This window comes from Eretmochelys imbricata, chromosome 18 (genome assembly GCF_965152235.1).
Source record: "Eretmochelys imbricata isolate rEreImb1 chromosome 18, rEreImb1.hap1, whole genome shotgun sequence".
NCBI lineage: Eukaryota > Metazoa > Chordata > Testudines > Cheloniidae > Eretmochelys > Eretmochelys imbricata.
Window position 1 is genome coordinate 9317831 of NC_135589.1, and position 20109 is coordinate 9337939.

General features: G+C 51.2%; 1 protein-coding gene across 4 annotated transcripts in view; it reads left to right on the plus strand.

Moving 5' to 3' along the window:
• VWA5B1 (von Willebrand factor A domain containing 5B1) overlaps positions 1–7424 on the plus strand; it is a 78773-nt gene extending 71349 nt beyond the window's left edge. For all 4 annotated transcript variants that reach the window (XM_077837372.1, XM_077837373.1, XM_077837374.1 and 1 more), the window contains one exon: positions 456–7424. In XM_077837372.1, coding sequence (XP_077693498.1) covers positions 456–1223 — 768 coding nt within the window. In that variant the 3' untranslated portion in view covers positions 1224–7424. The remainder of the gene's footprint in view (positions 1–455) is intronic.
• The last annotated feature ends 12685 nt before the right edge of the window (positions 7425–20109 follow it).

The window sequence follows — 20109 nt, forward strand, 5'->3', positions numbered from 1 at the left end:
TGAAAGCATTTGCTCAAGCTCTTCTCTCTTCTGGCATATCACCATGCATGCACACACATGGGTTAGCTTGAGTTCTGATCAGTGGGCCCCCAACTCCCATCCCAAAATCCCCCAGTTGGTGAAGCTGGAAAACTTCCCAAAACTGGTAGGGGCAGAAGAGGCTAAAGCAGAGACCACTGCACTGCGTGGAAAGGGGTAAAATGTGGCCCAGCTGGGGCCACCTCTCCCTCCCCCAGCAACCTTTTGGACCCTGAACTGTGGAGAGGAACCCCCCCCTACTTTGCGGGCATGAGGGCCAGGTGGTGCCTCTCCTGTCAACCTGGAGCCCTGGGCGCAAATGGGGTGGACTCTTGGTGGGCAGGTTGCTCCAAAGCCCTGGCTGTGCACAGAGAATGCGCTCTTCCCCAGGGCCTTACCTCAGCACCTCCCTAAGGAAGTGTTATCCCTCTCCACAGGTGTCTCTGCAGTTGGCCTGCGGTGCCTTCCTGCTGAACCCAGCGTTCTGCCACGCAATCAGCATTCCCATGGAGAAGCTGAAGTGGACGTCTCCATTCACCTGCCACCGGATGGCTCTGAGCCCCTCAGCCAGCTCCTACAATGCTAAGAAGTCAGGCCTGCCTCGAGAACCCAAGAGCCCTGGAGGCAGCTGGCAGCTGCTGGCACCGAACGACGTTCCCAGAGAGAGCTTCTCAGACAGAGACTTCACTCCCAGTGCAATGCTGAACGGCTATGGTGAGAGTACGGGAGACGCAGGCCGGCCTCGCCACTTCTCTGGCAGCGCAGTGGAAAGCCTGTCAAAGGCCCTGAAAGCTGAGAACGAACTCTCACCCCCTGCCATCACCATCCGCCGCTTCTCCTCCCCTGAGAGCACCCAGTCCCCTCGGGAGCCGCAGAGTGACAGCGGCAGAGGCTCCGAGTCGGACAGCTCTGAGTTGCAGTCCCTGCTCTTTGACATTGAGCTGCATCAGTGGGCTGAACCGGAGGGGATGCTCTGGGCCACAGCAGTCGCCCTGGCCTGGCTGGAGCACAGCTCAGCCTCCTACTTCATCGAGTGGGAGCTGGTGGCTGCCAAGGCCAGCATGTGGCTGAATGAGCAGGAGTTCCCGGAGGGCCGGAGCCCAGGGACCGTCAAGGCCGCAGCCCGGCAGCTGTTTGTTTTGCTCAGGCACTGGGACGAAAACCTTGAGTTCAATTTGTTGTGCTACAACCCCAACAATGTGTAGGAAGGGGGAGTGCGAAAGGGGGGAGTCAGGCAGTCATCTGAGAGAGCTCCTGGGGTACAGGGACTGGTCCTTAAAGAAACACAGCCTAATGGCTAAGCTCTACCACTACAGTGCCATGCTATGTACCTTTATTAGAACAAGCCTTTCTGCGGGCCAGAAAATAATCAAGGTCATTCAAACCCCAGCACTAAACAATCATTATTCTTGTTGTATAAGCAGGGTATGATTCACCTGTAGCACTCACTGCTGCAGGATGTTATTAAGGCCAATATCTAAACGAAAGGATTATTCAGTTCTGTGACTAGGAATAGCATCTCCAGGTACACAAGATACTGGGCACCTTCCCTTCAGGCTGGGTGTCATCTGATCCCCTGCACCAGTCCCAGAAAGAGAATCCCAAATCTTCTTTCAACCCTCCCACGCTTCGCCATCCAGCCAAGCCATTCCCCTTTCCCCCAGTCCCCATCAATCCTGCATTCATCTTTTCACACAGAGCATTTCCAGCTGTGATTCATCGTTCCCCGGCCTCCATCTAGACTGCGTTATCATGAAGATTAACATGTGTCTCGTCTCAGGAATTTGTGTTCGAGCAGCCACTCTGCCTCATGGGTCAAGGTTATTGGAAATCCAGACTGCGGCCAAGCAGCTTAAGATGAAACAGCAACACTGGGGAAAACCATGGAATGAATTGCCAGGTCCTCCCAGATCACTCATTCTCTACAGTTGTGAATTTGGACTGGGATTTTCAAAAGGAGCCTACAGGATATAAACATCCAGATCCTATTGAAATCCCAAGTGGGTGTATACCTCCCTTAGGCATCTTTGGATATTCTGGCCTTGGTTCCAGGGACAGTCTGTCAGCTGTGAACCAACCTGTAAATGTGCCCTAGAATCTTTTGCATGCAGAGCGGGGGTAGGCTGGGGCCAGACTGCATAGCCAGCGAGCAGCCGGAGGAATGCAGGAGGTGGATTAAAGCAAATCTATTCCCCAGGCACTTTCAGGCACAGCGTAGCAGAGCTAGTAGAATGCACCTTGGATTAGAGCAGTTAAAGCTTTTCAGTCCCCATCAGTGCATTGAGTACATTCCCAGGAGGCTGTCCTTCTAGAGGGAGAGGCTGTATCAGTGATTTAGAGTATTATATTTGATCTGAACCAGAAGGTCTGGCCAACAGTCCTGCGTTATATCTACGTTTTCAAGCCCATGCCACTTTGCCCAGTGGCTTTGAAGCTTGTGTTCTTACACTTCGATTTTTCTGACCCTCATGCAAAACAGTCTGCTGTCCCACTGAAAGCGTCTGCTAGCCATGCTTGTGGGTCAGGGGTTTGGTGGAGCTCGCTTGCCGTTGACTTTTTTCCCCCTTTCCCCGGCAGACTGAGTGTCACTTTCTTGTGCCCACTGCAGACTTGTTGCATGACCTTTCATCATAGCTCCCCTCTCATAACGCCCCTCTTGAGCGTATGGGCAAAGCTAAGCGCTGCCCAGCATTTGTCTCTTGCCTGTCTTTTGAACTGCTTGAATTCCATCCTCCTTCCTTGAGTCTTGCTGCTGAATTTGTTTCCATTCTCGCAGTGCTGTGTTTTGACTTGACTGCCATACCCCAGCTCAGCATATGACAGGCAGCATCTGTGACAGCTGATAGCAAATTGTATTGACAGACCCTTTTTTGAGTGTAATTACTCAGCAGGAACCATTCTGAATCAGTTATTCATAGTGGAAGGCAACTTTAATCCAGAGACTTCAGTTCTCAGCAGCGTCACCAGAACCGGTCCCATTAACTCTTGTTAATGCCACTTTGGCTGACAATTGTCAGAAGCATATTAATTAAATGAAATACATTACAACCTCCTTAGTTCAGAATAGATTGAAAATTAAAGACCGGATTCTGCCCGCGGGCCCAGCAATAGGACTCACTGAAATCAATGGGCGTTTGGACACATGTATCCAAGGGCAGAATGTGACCCATGACAAACCAATCAGCGCAACTTGCTTGCCCTAATAAATGTGCAAACAACTGTGGCTGTCTCATTGGTGGGGACAGATGGTGAATGCATCCTCATTCCCATGCAGGAAAGTGGGTGATGCCCTAACATCAGGGCATCTCCTGCATTCAAATTTTAGGCTGCCATTCAGGAAAACATCCCTATTCAGGCCAATGCTTAAGCATGTGTTTAACTGGGTCTCACTGAAGTCAACAGAACATAAGCACCTACTTCTGTATATCTGGCCCATAGCCATTAGCTGCTCCCTGGCTACAGAGAGTTGGAGGTCTTGGGTGAAAGAAAGCTAAAGATTTGAGGTTGATGGGTGAGGAATGGAGCTGGTTGAAATTTATCGACCCAGACACTTTCCGCTGGAAAACCTGGTTTAGTTGAAGTTGACATTTTGGAGGGAAAATGTTGATTTCAATGAATTTTGGTGATTTTTTTTTTTTCCTGACAGGAAAATTCTAAAAATAATTTAGTTTCAGCTTCAAATTTTGTTTTATTTTTGGTCCCAGGAAACTGACCAATTTCACTTTCCCTTTTCAGTTTTTGGTTCTTCTGCCCCCCTCTCCAATTTTTATCCCTCTCCCTTTTTTCCCATTGGAAGAAGGCAGGAGAGGTAAAAAGAATGTGAGAAAATGAGCTTTGTTTTGCAGCTGGAAATAATTAGAAAGCAGAAAGTGGGGCTTTCCCCCACTTCCTGTTGAAACCAAACCTTTCATTTGGAAATTTCCCATGGAAAATGGACATTTTGCAACCCAGACATACTCAGTGGGCATTTGTTGCAAGAAAGCTGCTGGTTTCTGACCAGCTCTTGTGAGAACAGCTTGCAGGGGGTCTGAGCTGCTTTTGTCACTAGAGCAGGTTACAAGAAACTCCCCATCCCTATTGCTGTCAAATCCAGGACAATTATGTCTTGTCCACTTAGGCAGTGGGAGTGTGTTCCAGTTCCAAACCTTTCCAGGGTCTTTCCTGGTCATGTTTCAAACGAGTCTCTGAACCTGCTGGAATCCCATGCATGATCAGAAGGGCACCACGAGCCCAAGCATTACAGCAACCACCCTTGTGTCATTGGGTGATGTTTCTACTTCATCAAATGGGAGTGTCACATTCCCTTCCAGGCAGGTCAGCTGCTCCTCTTGTCTCAAGTACCATATCATGGAAGACAGCAAACTGAAGCTTACACATACAGCTAAGTGTTAGCCTGTTCCTTAACCATCTGGCCCTGTGATGTGGTATCAGTGTGCAAGGGCCCGGTTCCAGGCCATGTGATGTGAGTCTGAGTGTCTTTTGGTAGGTGGCATGACCTGATCTGTTTGTGAAGTGTTTTTGCAATGTCCTGTCCTCTCACCTCATGCCCCTATTCCCCTTGGCCGGCCCCAAGGCTCTGCTTTGTAAATACCAGAAGCATAAATCAATGCAAAACACCCCACAGTGTCTCCTTTGTACCATAGGGGAGAACCTGGCTCTCTCAGCAGACCTAGTGAAGCTAGTGGGTAAGGGAGGCCCAGACTAGAGGCCCTGAGTGGTACAGCCACACAGGCTGTGCACGTGTGAAATGCAAAGGCGCTTAGGAGACGCATAGACCCGAGGCACAGGTCCTGGGGTGGTGTCACGACAGCTCTGTCTACAATGCTGCAGGAGCTTATTTCTATGCATTCAGGTCACTTTAGATGCTTCCAGGTTATGGGCTTTTCATGATCCTTTAAACCAGCTTTGCAGTTAGAGACTTTGCAGGAACTTAATATGTGAGTCACATTCTAATTGCTCATTTTACACAGCTCAAGACCTCCACAGCGCATACAGACCTTGGAGGTGTAACCTCGCCACTCACCAGAATCCTCTTGATGCAAAACTATGGCCTGGGACATAGCATTCAGAATCTCCCAAGAGAATGCAAGCCTTGCTAACGGCAGCTAGAAACATGGCTGACGTATCCTATTGCACAGGGTGTGTTTGCTACAGCGTAGGAAGAACCATGGCCTGTTCAGAACAAAACAGTGAAACATACACCTTCTGGAGCATGTTATGTAACAGCAGCGGCGTACGGTAACATAGGAACAGCCTTGATAAGCGTGGTTAGTGTGTCTTGGCTTTGCCCCGCAGCAGTTCTGGGAACCAATGCATCATGCCTGCGACTTTTGGCCCCACATAACTTGATGTTTATTGGCAGCCCTGAGAGGATAACAGCAGGCACTCCCACTGCTCTGTTCTCAGAGATGCTAGCAGTCTCGAACTGTCAGCTCAGCAGTTTTCAATCCATATGCCATCATTCAGAGGTCATTAACCCCAAGGGAAGGGGACCTTGAATTCAGCGCTCAGATAAGATATTATTTGGGGGTAATTAGGTGGGGGGTTTTTTAAACCTACCCGCAAAACCTACCTCTCTCTTGCCTTTTTTCCAACCCCCCACTCACACCGGCGCACACCCCCACTTCTGGGCTGTTACTACAAAGATATTAGCAAAGCCTTGAATCAGCTTCACCATTGGGCCATGTATGAGGGACTTGACCCAGACCTCACCTTCACGGATTGACAATTAACCAAGCTGGTTCCAATCAGTTCTCCGAAAAAAAGACACTGAATCAGTGGAGATTTGAACCACTGCCCTTATGCAGCTTCCTGCCGCTTTAAGACTCAGTTCTGGTGACTTGAAACGACCTGCAGACATTTGAATGTTCCCCCTTTACAGGTTCCTTAAGGCAAAAGGCTCACAATTCGGCCATCTAATGTCTAACTTTGGTATCAAACCTTCATACCAAGGTACCAACACAACAGCTTTAGCATGGACAGGACATGCTGTGGCCCTAGCTGTTGATTGTACATGTTGGGTGTGTTAAGGATAGCACTTTTCGTGGACACTCAAGTGAATGTTTAAACCCTGCATCACTTAATCTCTCACTGACTGCTGCCATGAAGTCCCATAGCACAGCCTCTGGGTTTGATGTAGGTTGCCTGGGCTGGCCACCAGAGGGTGACTTCATTTCACAGTCACCAAGATACCGCTTTCTATTTGGCTGTTAATAACAAGGTAAAGCATTAAAGGCATGACTCTCATCCTTAGCGTCTGGGCCGCTCTGCAGGTCAGAACCTTAGAGCAGTATATATGTCATGCTCTCCCCTGCAGCACCAAGGCCCAGCTCTGTAGGTAAGCCAGCTCCCTCTACCCTGACGTCTGTTCAGCAGCGAAAGATCCTCCTGGATGGACTGTCTCTGGATGACAGGGTTAGCAGTATGATTCGTGCTTTCCCTGAATCTTTTACCTGACCCTTGGCATACAGTTGGCTGGCTGATTTCTATTTCTCATGTTGCAAATCTTTTATCCAGTGTAAAAACCCATGACCATGCTGAAATACTTCACATTTAGCCAATGCTAAGGGCACCAGAGCCTTGTACAAACACTATCTCAGCCTCACAGTCCCCTGTAAGAGAGGTAATGATGATGATCTCCATTTTACAGGTGGAGAAACTGAGGCACAGAGGTTAAGTGACTTGCCTATGGTCACATGAAAAGCCTGTGGCAGAGCCAGGAATAGAACCTGGGAGTCATGACTCCCAGCCTCCCTGCTCTAAACACTAGCGAACACTGCCTCAAACGCTGTAAGACAAGGTTGCAGTTCTCCAACCACCCTGTTGTCATCTGATCTTGGATTCAGTCCCTGGTGCCAGGGATGCATTGACCCCACACCTGTGCTCAAGTCAGAGTTCTCTATCGCTGTACTGGTGCTGGTGAAGTGTGTGGTGTAATTTAGCTGTCAATTTAACTGGGTGGCTTCATGCAGTCTGCTGTGGTTCGAGTGACATGGCTGGCGATTGTCCTCCGGATCCTCAAGTGCCTATGGACGTGACCTCACGCTCTCGCATACAAAGTGACTGTCGTCCCGTGACATTGTCCCGCTCATTGAAGACCTGTTGCCTTGCGCTCACTTTCCTGATATATAGCAACATCGCCTCGTTCAGTGAGCTTTGATTTTCATGTCGGGGGCTGGGGGGGGAAGGGAGGGAGGGGGAAATGCAGTGTTTCTGCTTCCGGCCTGTGGTTCAGGTTCCAGTTCATTTGTCACTGGTGTAATCTCATTGATTGGGGTCTGTCATTCTGCAGTGTTCAAAATGTCTGGATGAGACAGCGAAGGTCTGTCAGCTGGTCCCTCGTGGCAGTTGCATTTTCTGTTACAGAAGCATGGTTATCCCAGTAAATCAAGGTTTGTTTGAACAGCCCAGTGCCCTCCTGAGTGCTTTGTTTCGCTGTGCTTGCCCCCCCCCCCCCAGTTCTACGGGATACCATCCTGTCCCCAGAGCCTCTCATTTAGAGCTGCTTGAATGGTTATCATTGAAAAGGGGGGGAGGGTTGAATGAAAAATGGATTTGCCAAGGAAATGAACCTTGTCACTTCATTCAACGCTTTCTGGGGTTTTTTTTACAACACAACCCACATTGAAAAGTGAAACCAGACTTTGGCTGCACTGGGTCAGCACTTCCCCACTGCCAGCCAGGCTCGCTTTGCAAGGAATGAAGAACAGCCGTACTGGGTCAGACCAAAGGGCCATCTAGCCCAGTGTCCTGTCTTCCGCCAGTGGCCAATGCCAGGTGCCCCAAAGGGAATGAACAGAACAGGGCATCGTCAAGTGATTTGTAGCAGCAGAGAGGGCTCAGTGCATGCTCAGTCAGCTCCCTGTAAGGGATTCATGCTCAGAGGAGCGGCTGCAACCCCCAGCCCCTCTCCCTCCTCCTCTGAAAAGGGATGTGATGATCGTGATGTGAGAATGGAGGGTCCTCCTGGAGCTCCCTGGCTGCCGCTCACCAAAGCCTTCAAGCACGTGGCTTAACTTAATGTTGACGGGACTTGAGCACAAGCTTAAAAATTAAGCACTTGTCTAAGCATGTTGCTGATCTGAGGTCCAGGTGCTTTGCTAGGGGATCCAGAGCCTGCTGAAATCAGTGGGCTCCAACGGGCTTTGGGTCAGGCCCCAAATGAATTAATTTGCTCAGCCAGAAAATGCAGGGGTGGACTGCAGAGGGTGTGCCCTTCCACCACGTGCTCGGGTGCTTTACTGGAGAAACAGCAGTCACCTTTCGTTTGAAAGTGAAGCCGCTGGCGTGCAGAGTGCCTTCCCCTCGTGGGCCACCTTAACAGCTTTCGGACCCTATCGGATTCCATCTCCCACGCTGCATATTCCTACAACGGCTGGTCGTGGCCAGGAAGCACAGACCCATCAGGCAGAGCCAGTGGGACCCAATAAATATGGGGCATCTTCAAGGTTGGGTCAGAGGAGGCCTGTGGTTGAAGCGTTTCAGAAGAGAGTGGGACGTGGAGTCGGGTAGTTTTGGACTCTGCTTAACGCCCGGTTCGCTTAGTCCAGGTGTCATTTGCCAAGGCTTGCGGTTAGCTTCAGAGCAGCCTGTTCTGAGGCTGCTTTTTCCCCTCTCTGAGCTTGGAGCCAAACAGTTTTGATGGTTTCATTTGTAGTTTGCAATGCTCCAGTCTCCTTTAAAAGTTCAGGTTCACCTCGGCCTCCCTGCGCCAGGCGTAAATAGATCTCCCGCCTCCTTTAGCATCTCCCGCTGCTCTCTGCTAATGGCTGAAAGCACCATTTCAGAGAATCCACTAAGTGAGTTTACAGCAGGTCAGGGAGGGGAAACTGTCGCTTCACTCACCTGCTCCTCACTTCCTGACTATGAGCATGGGACCTTTCTTCCCAAGCATTATCAACGGAGGCCAACGCTTTCTGACCCAAGGACCTATAATTAAGCTCCTAAATGCAGTTACCTAATGAAAAACCATGAGCCGATTTGCAGAGGTGCTGAGCATACACTGAAGAGTCCCTGGTCTAGTTTGCAAGCCCCAAAGGACTGGAGATCTAACTGCAGCAGGGGTCAGCCCCTGAACTTCGGGGAGTGGATTCGAGCCTTTAGAGATTCACCCATTGCCAGCTCCAGCACCACAACGCCTAGAGCTACCCAGCAAAGTTTGCCCCAGTTCTAGCTGTCAGCTTTCGAAGCATGCTGGAGATCTGCCTTCAGCCTACACCTTCCTTCTTTTCTTAGCCTCGCAATTATTATAGGTATTTATAAAGCACCCATCTCCATGGTGCCTGTTAATGTTTGCAAAGTGCTTTGAAAACTCCAATCACTAAGTAGGAATGGAATATTCTGACTTATTTTCCAGAGGTCTTCACCAAGCCAGTCAGGAGGCCTGATTCCCCTCTCACTTGCACCAGGTTATGCTGGCGTAACGTCACCAATTTCACTGCCATCACCGCCGATTTACACCAGTGCTGCTGAGAGGAGAATCGGGCTGAGTGTTGCCACGTGGCACTGGGATTTACACATCCACAGCACCTGCCTGTCAGGCATCATGAACCTCATCTGATTTTTGACACTCCCAGTTGCAACACAACTCAGATACATGCTTGGCAATGCCCTGTCCCACCAAAACAACACGGCTTCCTTCATCTCAGGGGGTGTCAGCCCCCTGCAGCGCACCTCCTGCGCCACTCCACTCTTAACAGCCCCTTGTGATGGGGAAAACTTCTCCTGGGAGCTTGGGAGACACCTTCTCCTTCAGCCTGTCTCATGGGCATGAGAGGGGCATGGTCCCAGCACTACCCCTGGCAGCAGCCCCAGCTGGGGGGCGGGGGCTGGAGCAGGGAGGGATGGTCTCTTTTAAGGAACTACTTTGTTTAGTGCCCGTCTGAATTTTATTACTGATTTCCTCTCTCCCCACGAGGAGCTGTGAGCCAACCACTGGCCCATGCCACACAGGTGCACCAAGGGGATAACAGACAGCGATGGGCCCATACCACAGGGCCAGGCTCTAGCCTGATCATAGCTAGGATCAGCACAGAGCTGCTGGGCAAACAGCAGAGGCTGAGGCTGTGTGAGACCAGCTATCCTATCCTATCAGGAGCCCAGTCTGTGCTCTCCATCCCCAAACAAGTCACCAGGGGGTGCTCTGCTGCTAGTCTAAGCTGCAGCAATCATCAGCCAGGGCTAATCATAAGTTGTTTGTCTGTAGGGTGACGAGCCACCGGGAAAGAGTGGCAATTTTTTTTTCAAGTGGCCCTCGATAGCCACTGCTATAATGAGTGTCTTCTCAGCAAGGAGGGGCTGCTCTCCTCCCCCCAGACCCTCGGTGTGCGCCAATCTGGGGCTGGCTCGCAGATGGGTGACAAGAGCTAAACTTGATGTTTTCTGAGCTGCCCATTTCCTGGGAGAAAGTTCAGGGCTGACCACGAGAACTGCATTATCAAGCAGATTCAAACCTGGTTCCAAATCCAAGCCCCACAGTGTAAATCCCTGAGTTCAGCTGACACCCAAATTCTCACCAGTGCTCCTGCCCTGAGGCAGTTTCCCGCATGGCCCAGGGAGCTCTGTATCTTTTTGCCCCGCTGCAAACAATCAGACAAGTGAGAGACCTGGCTTCTCCCACCATTCCTGTCATGCCCAGGGCCACGAACCAAACAGCAGGATGCAACAAGCAATGCAACCAGGGGTGCATGTCAACTCATCCAAGCCCTGGCTCTGAGAGGCTGCAAAAAATCAGCTCTGCAACAGGATGCTGAAAGTAGCTGGGACCAGATCCTCAGCTGGGACCCATGAACCAGAACAAAGCTACGATCTGCTCTTCCATTTTACACACCCCACATTGGACTTTGCTCCCAGCAAAGCTCAGCTCTGCATAGGTCTCCTTTCACCCCAACTAAACAGGGACAAGCCACCCGCCACCATCCCTACAAAACAGACCAGGGTGAACGCTTGCTGCCAGGGGCTTGGGGAGCAGAGACAGGAGTGCAAGGAGTGGCAGGGAAGGCCTCTGGGGTAGTCAGGGTGCTGAGTGGGATGGAGAGGGTGCTCTGAGGCTGCAGAGAAGGAGCTATAAGAACAGGCCTGGAGAGGAGTGATGGGACCCTGCTAACGGGTAGCTAGTGGTGAGCCCAGAGAGCGCTGAAAGAGCAGAGGCTGGAGCAGACGAGAACTGGCAAGAGGGAGTGTTCAAGGGAAGGCTGGAAAGCCCTGGGACTGAGGAGCAGAGGGAGAAAGTCCACGGGGAAGCAGCAGGCAGAGTGTGAGACTGGCGGCAGAGGCCTTGGACTGGGGAGGGGAGCTGGCTCAGGGGCAGCAGGGCAGGTACATAAAGCCTGGGGGTAGAGGGGAGACGGGAGCAGGTACAGCACACCTGTGTGCTAGCAGCGGGGAGCATTTGCTGACTGAGAGGAAGGGGCACACAGGCCAGTTAATTGGGTCAGGGTCAAGAGTGCAACCTAGCAGCAGGTGTAAAAAACAGTTTCCTAGTAATTGGTTGATAAGAGGCAGCTGTGTGTTTATGTAGGGGTGTATTTGTCCACATACAGACATGCCTCTCCCATGTGGCTTTACATTGCTTTGCTCTCGCTGATCACAGTGATTTTCCCCTCTGGTGATTTGCGTATACACCACCGTGGGGAATAGAGGCAAGCTACAGGTGCTTTGGGGCAGGGAAGGGACAATCAATTTGGATAACATTAGAACCGGCCCTGTCTGTTAAGAACTGGTGCCAAACCCTGCATGTACTCAGGCCAAGCAAGAATGACCTGGGGGGAGGGCACGCTTTCAGACTACAATCTGCAGAGGGAGCTGGAGAAGCAGCCAGATTCCTGGGGTTTAGCCATGCAGTGAGCCACACCCACATGCCCAGCCCAACAAGGGATTTTCCTTCTGTTCCTTTTTTTGGTTGTTCTTCCTCCCTGGACCGGGAATGATTTCAGAGCCGGAGGGCCAGGCCAGCTGCGTGTCAGGAACCAGAGTATCTGCACATGCAGGCTGAGGGCGGGTGAAGTGGCCTGACTACAAACCACCCCTGGAGGCTGCCACCGTTGGATTTTAGCCCTGAGGGAGGGCAGGAGACCTTGCTCTGTGGGGACCACACTCTGCTCTCAGTAACCCCACCGATGTCCAAGGAGGCTGCAGTGGTATAACAGAGAGACCCCTGGGCCAGCCCCAGTGCAGGCAGGGACAGAGGGGACGCAGTGTGTGCCTCTGCTCTTCGGGGCTTGCCAGGGCTGGTGCAGCATGCAGCTGCTTGGAGGGCTGTCCTAGCTCATCTGCTTCATCGAGCCCTCTGGGGCTCTACAGGGGTGTAGGATCATCAGGGGACAGACCTGCCGCAATCTCCTCCCCTCCCCTTCCAGCCCACACACCTGGGCTCCAGCCAGCCCCACAAGGCATTCACTGTGTGTGTGGGAGGGGAGGTACTACAGAGGCAGCATAGAGCTGGTAGAGTGGGCTGTGCACCTGGCCATAGGATCCATCTGCACCTGCCGCCATACACACAGCTGGCACCCAAGGACCACAGGGGGGGAAATGATAAACTGGGGCCTTTGCCACCGGAACAAGACCGCCTTTCTAGCAGTGTGGTAGCCAGAGGGGCTGGGGGAGCACCAGCCAGACCAGTCCCCCCATCCCATTCCCTAGTTCTCCCTGGACAAATCCCACTCCACCCTTCCTGCCTTTATCCAGGAACCTCTGAAGTGCAGCTGACCCAGTTCTCCTCCTCTATCAGGTGACTGGAGAGGCTTTTATAGCACCCAGTAGGGTAGCTCCTGGTGGCTGCTTTGTGCCTTCTCACCCGCCAGTGAGGGGGCGGCTGCCCATTTACAAAGAGCAGCGACCAGTGAACTAATGGGACCACAGGGAGGCTGTGACCGTGACCCTGACCCAGAGATGGGGGAGGGGGAGCTCAGACACGCACCTGGCGGGAAGGACATCCTTGCAGGTTCCCCCCAGAAAAACCACACGGAGGGCACTGTAATATCAGCGCATCCGAGCACCTGTAACTCTGCAGGCGGCGATGGTGCGGGTGGGTTTTGATGTGGGCAGAGGTCCTGGGCAGAGGCCCTGGGCAGCTCAGGACCGGTGGAGGGAGGCCATGTTCTGACCAAGGTGGAAGTCCTGGTCTTGCCAAGGGGCTGTGTAATGGGGGGGGAGGAACTCACCGCCAGAGCATCCACTCACTCTAGCTTATAGCCCAGCTGGGGTTCTCCCACTCTAGCACCTCTGACGACCTGCTTCTGCCGTGGCCTGCGTTGTCCGGAGCCCGGCCTTCCAGCCAGGTCACCGGTCAAGCTCTATCCCCTGCTGGGGTAACAAAAGCCCAACTAATAATAGTCCCAATCCTGATATCCAGTCTTCTGCCCATGGTCCTTACATGCTTCCTCTCAGGGCTTTCAACTGTCCGAAGCTCCTCCTCAGGGGCTTGGTACCAGCTTCCCAGTGGGTGGTCAGGGAACCCAGGTGTTCCCACCTCACGGGGTTCCAGTCTGGGGACCCGATAACAAGCAGCTACAGTTTGCTCCTCCAGACCCCTAGCTGCTGCCTTCATAGGTGACTTCTTCCAAGCTCCTACCAACCGCAGCCCTCACCTCAGGGCCACCCACAGCAGCTAGGCCGGGCCTAGATCCTGCTCTCTACAGCCTTGACCACAGCTTCCTCTCCCTCAAGCCTTTATCTGAGGCCTGGGTGTTGTTCACCATACTGACCTCTGCCCCCACTCCTCCCGCCTCTTCAGGCTGAGGCAGCTAATTCTGGCACTGATGGGGCTAACTGACCAGGGCTGGCTAGCCCAAGCCTCCTGGCCTTTAAAAGGGCAGGCTGCCCTGTTACATGAGGCCACACATCAGGGCTCCTGGGATCCTATTAATCGTTCAGCAACTAAGCAGAGATTGTGTCATCCCAAGGGCATGTTCCTCCTGTGCGTTTAATAGAGCCCGTGCTGAGGGGTTGGGGTATTCTTAGGAGTGGATCTGCTGCTCTAACCACTAGGTAGCACGTTGCTCTACTAGCTGATTTAATACCTGACCTTCATGCCTAATAACCAAGTAACTCACCAGACTCCAACCCAGCCCAGCCCAGCCCCCTGTGCAGGTTATAGGAAGGATCCAGGCAGTTGGCTTGGGGCTGCAAAGAAGACTGGGAAGCACGGTGAAGTCAAGGGCTTGGGCTGGGCAGAGAGCTTGGGCTGGGCAGGGTCTCCATGTCAGCCCAGCGAGCATCCTGGAGGCTGTGGCCCCAGCCCCTCCGGCTTTGTGCTGAGCCTGCTCCACCCAGCGGATCTTTGGGGGGATTCCCCCTCCCAGGGAGCAGGGGAATGTAGGGTGCAGGGTTATCATGTGTGTTGTGCAATAAAGGGACCCCTGTTAGTGCAGTGCCGGATGCTGGGCCCTGTTCTCCGTGGGACTCCCGGGGAGGTGGGTTCAGCCTCTCACAGGATGGGCTGCCATGCATTGCCACTCTAGTGCTTTCCGCATCTTTGGTATCAGTGCAGACAGATTGCATGCACCGTCTTTCTTTCTCCCCCCAGCTCCCTGCCTTCCTTTCATCCTCAAAAACGAGCCTCAGCCACATTCACCTGCTACCTGAGTCCTGCCAATTAAGCCTTTCCCGGCAGCTACCGACCAGTGATCAGACTGTCTAGAGAAAGGTGAAATGCATCTCGATGAGACTGTGTGGGGGACGCGTGTCTCCCAGTAATGGGGCTGGGTGAACTGTCTGCCTGTCCATCTGCAGCCTTTTTGGAGGCCGTGATGCTGTCAGCCTGGTACAGACAGTCAGCCGCGTGCGAGGGGCTTACTCCATCTCTATTCTCCCTAGGCCAGAGGGGATTTTTGGGGCGGTTAATTTGTTTTCAGATGAGAAATCACATTAACATGGAAACTACAATGCTGTTGCCATGGAGACCACAAGTGCCTTTATTAAGAGAAATTAGTTTGGATCCAGTTGTCAGGCGTATCTTAATAAATAACCCCTTCACGCTGTGTAAATAAATATTACCGTCTATTGTCTGCACGGAGAGAGAGAGACGTTCTTTCCATGGGGTGGAGGGATCCCACTGAAGTCAGTGAGGAAGGAGAGCTCTCAGCACCATGCAGGATCAGCCCATCAGAGACAAGAAGGTTCAGATTTGTTTTCCGGATTCTTATCCTGTGTAGTTTATTTGGAGGCCAACAAACAATTGAGACTGAAGCAAAACAAACCAACCCTGATTTCTCTGAGCAAGGAACTACAGATTTAGGATGGAGGGAATCCTGGGGGCGGGCTGGGACTGATGTAACAGGGGATTGGATGCCAATGGAGTCTTTCACCTCTAGCTTGCAGTCTGCCTCAGGGCCATAGTCATCACCAAACATTCCCACGCAATGGCTGTTTGGCCTGCAGACTCCGATGCCCGCCCACCTCCTTAGGCTGCAGACCCCCCCTCGCCCCCCGGGCTCCAGCCAGAACTGCAGCTTCAAAGCACTGGCTACATGGCTATTTTTAGAGAGCTGGTGCTGTCGACCCGGGCTGGGAGGTTCACTCCTGCAGGCTCCAAAATACGGTGTAGACGTACCCTAAGTGAATTCACAGCCAGATTCTCAGAGGCATTTAGACTGGAAAAATCCCACTAGGTGCCTAAATATAAAAATCTGGCCCTGCCTAAATCCCATTTTCAACAGGAATTTAGGCTCTTAGGGGGCCAAGTCCCCCTGTATCTCAATGAGACTAAGGCCACGTCTATACCACAGATGCTACAGCTACATCCCTGCAGCGATTGCACTCTGGCCCTGCAGTGTAGACCCTTGCTACAGTGATGGAAGGGGGTTTTCCATCAACATCGTTAAAACACCACCCTGCGCGGCAGTAGCTAGGTCAATGGAAGAATTCCTTCTGACCACGTAGCTGCATCTAAGCTGGGGGTTAGGTTGGCTTAACTATGGGGTTATGGTGTGGATTTTTCACACCCCTGAGTGATGTAGCTGTGTCGAGCTAAATTTTAATTATGGACCAGGCCTTAGGCTCCTAAGAGGGAGATTTTCAAAGGTATTTAGGTGCCTAAAGAGGCAGAGAGGCACTGAGTGGGATTTTCCAAAGCTGCTTAGGTTCTTTCTAAAATCCCAGCTACAGATGCCTAAATATCTTTGAAGATCTGGCCCTAAGTCACTTTGTAAATGGGACTTAGGCCTGGTCTACACTTAAAAATTAGATCAACCAAGCTACCTTGCTCAGGGATGAGAAAAATTTGGCACTCTGAGTGCTGTAGTTCGGTTGATCTAACCCCTGTAGATGCAGCCAGGTCAATGAAGGAATTCGTCTATGGCCCTAGCTTCCGCCTCTCGGAGAGAAGGATTAACTACGTCGCCCGGAAAACCCCTTTTGGCTGTGCCACTGTAGCATAGTCATTTAGGTGCTTTTGAAAATGTTACCTGTTATCTTCTTTAGAGAGGGATTTTCATGCTGACTGCAGCAAGCTCAAGCTGACGGATCGTTTCTTCTTCCCCCTCCCCCACGAAATGCAGCGGGTCGATATTTTCCCAGTACATTCTTTGCAATGATGGCAGAGTCGTTTTAATGACGGTTTCCCCATTCCCAGCTCAACTCTCCGGGCTGCTCCTTCCTGCAGAGAAGTTGTAATCCTCAGTTTAGAACCCCACCGCCTGTCCTGCTAGGGAAGGGGCTGGGACGAAATGGAGTCAGCTTGTTAATGACCTCGCTGCAGGGGCACAAGCTATTATTTCCCGATTTATGTCCTTATTTATTAATGTATTTATTAAGCACCAGCTGTGTGCTTAATAAATAAATAAAGACTGGAGCATGTGGGGGGAGGGGAGACTGGGCTGGGAGGGAGGAAGCCCATGGAGCTTTGGTAATTAGCAAACAGGGTGTAATGAATCTATGACTTCTAGCTTGTCACTGGAGCTGAACAAATAATAGGTAACAAATAACTGGTTTGATGGATTTCCCCAACCACGTTTGTTTTCAAATCAATCCAGTTTACTAGAATTTTTTGTTTTAATATTTAGAATGTGCACTCTTCTGTTCAGTGGTGAGTGGCCAGAGACATTGTCATGGGGTACTGCCTGTGTGTCCCACTGGGACCAATCTAACTCTTATGTTTGCATTTCTAGTGCATGGCCGCAGAGGACACAGAGCACTCACTGTGTCTGGGCCCCAAATGGGTTTGTGTAACTCTTATGATCACATTCCCAGTGCAAATGCTTGTGGAAAGCTAATTTAAAATTTGCTTTCCACGAGTATCAGAGCTTAAAATCCATCTCTGTGAGCATTCATGCATGAAAACTCAATCAGGGGGATCTTGGCAGGAAGAGAACACAATGGGGCATGAATACAAAGGCAGATTTGTGCCAAAATGTGAAGAAATATCAGATGGGAAAGACTTGTCCTATTTGCTTTGGCCACTTAGAATTACACTGCAACTGCCATGATAGAACCCAGATCTTCTGCTTCAAAAGCATAGACTATTACTATGTCAGCTGAAGGAGTATCTCCATCCACTGGTAGCCATACAGGGCTGATGACACACAGTTGAGCAGGTCTGATTCCATCCAGCAGGGGGCAGTGGGACAGACAGACAGACATGCATACACACACAGTAGTAAGGCCTGAGATAAGAACAACTTCTTGGTGTAAGTGGATTTGCCTTCGACTTGATATATTCTAATGCTTGCTCCAAAACATCAGCTTTTCTTTAAAAGATTTAAGTCTCAACCAGTCTCTCAGCATGGTTTCAGATGAAGAAATGTTTCACATGTGCCCTTGTAAAGCTAAATGTCGGAGGGAACAGGACCACTGGGGGCCAGATTCTCAGCTGGAGTAAACCTGTGTAGAACAATCACAGCCAAGGAAGCTGCACTGATTTACAGTAGCTGAAGATCTGGCTCTGTAATGTTTGATAGGGTACAAGGGGCACCTTGCAACTAGCATAAAAATGAGACAGGTTCCTTTAGCTTACTTGGTAATGCCACTTAACAAACCTAGAAGTAATTACCATGCAGACTGTCCTTTGCTCTGGGCCCTGGATAACAATTGTACCAGGGGATGGGTCTGAGTACTGCTATAGGATAGGGTGACTACCTGTCTGATGTTTTAAAGCAAGTCCCTTATTTGGTGCCTAACCTCTTGCAAATGGTATCGTAACATTTGCTACTAAGAAGCAATTTGATCTGATAAAATCTGGCCACGTCACTAGTGATCTTATTACCAATCTGAGACACCTTAAAGGAGGCTGGTCAGGGAGCTGAATCTGCCAGCTGAGATGGAATTCATTGGCTTCCCAAACCCAAAGACCACTGCTGTGGGAGTGGGAGACCACAAAACTGAGTTTGTGATCTCTGAAGAGAGAAAAACAAATGGGCCAAGCTTCGTCCCCCTCCTGTGCTGTCTGGGTTCCTGCTCTCCTTGGGCCAAGCCAGTGGAGAAGAGCTGGCTGGGAATTTTCCATCAGAAGGCTTTTCCGACAGAAAATGCACCTTGGGCGAGACTGACATTTTCTGCAGGAAAATTTCAGTTGTGCCAGAAAATTTTGATTTTTCCACTGAGAAAATCTAAACAAAAGCTCAAGGTCCCCAGCAGCCCTCCTGGTGGGGCTCCCCCAGGCTTCTCAGCCCACTACTTCCGCAGCAGCCCATTTGGGAGCTGCCACGCAGCCAGGGGTCCTGGGGTTTCCAGGCTCCTTGGGTCCCTGGAAGCCTGGGAAGTCAGTGAGCCTGGAATTGGAACAGAAAAGAAATCTGAAATATCAGAATTTCCCCCAAAAGGGAATTCCAAGTTTCAACCAGCTCTACTATGAGACTTTGTTTCAAGCCCATCCCATCTCTTTGACTGTGAATGGACCTGAGCCAAACGCTGGCTGCACTGGTTTGTCCGTAACTCAAGGTCTCTGCGTAGCTCCTGGATTATCAAATGTTGAGGGAGGGAAGGAGCCGGTCAATGAGAGCTGTGAGGTTTGCACAAGGTGTCCAGTCTATTTTCAGTGGAATGGGCCAGATCCTGCAGTGAATTGGGTTGGATCGGTGCAAGTAAGAAGAGAACAAGCGTGTGTTATCTTTATGTCTAGAGAGGGAGCCAGGGCAAGGTCATTGCTCACCCCACAGCTCAGATCTGTAACTCAAGGACCCAGACTGCTCCCAGCTTCACTTAGAGACATGGAGGCAGCTGGACTGCGGGTGGGGATTCACCCCAGTCCATTGGGCTAGGGGGAAACATTCACTCTGTTTCATGCAGAGATTATGGTAGAATGGGTTAGATGGAAATGAACTCAATCCAGCTAGGAAGGGGGCTGACTGGGAAGAATTTCCCCTGGGCTTATGCAGGGTTAGGAGGAGAAGGGGAAGGAGTTAAATCCATGCAGAGCTGGTGGGTGGGTGGCCTGCAAATTTACACAGGGAAGGGAATGAATCCTAAGGAGTGGAATGCAGAGGCAGGAGATGCGTTTTAACACCCTCAGTGGCCAGAAAAATATCATTGCTGTGTTCTCTGTGCTTTAAGAGCAGCACACTGGGCCCCGCCAGCTGTGGCTGGTCTTTCTCTGTCCTAGTTACTGGTCTCATTAGTCTTGGCAGAATATTTAATGCTAGAGATTTTTCTGCAAAGGTTTCTCCCCGGCGTTTTAGTGGGATGCGTCTGCAATAGCAATTACCACATTGCAGGCTTTTCATCCCTGCCCTGTGAATGATGCAGTGTGGAAGAGACAAAGGAAATTAGAATAATTAAACCTGCACCGTCTGCCTGAATCAAAGGGATGCTGCTTGCTGTCAGGGCGCTAAAGTGGATGCCCAAAAAGGACAGCCAGCTTGTGCTAGGGAGGGGCTGGAGAGTGGCACCAGCTGCTGCTATGTGTGTTAAAAGCACAGAATGGTTTCTCCAGCGGAGGGAAAGGCAGCCAGGGGCAGCACAGGTTCCCTCTGCAGTGCCTTCCAGGATGGGCCACGCAAAGGGATTTCACAAACGGTCCCATCCATGACTTAGAGAGACCCTTTCTGGCGACATTAGTGAATCTGGGAGCTAAGGAGCCAGCAGGAGCAACAGCGAAGAATCCCCTTTACATGCATTACATCCAGGTTCCGTCTCCTCACAGCCACTGGCGGTGTGGCA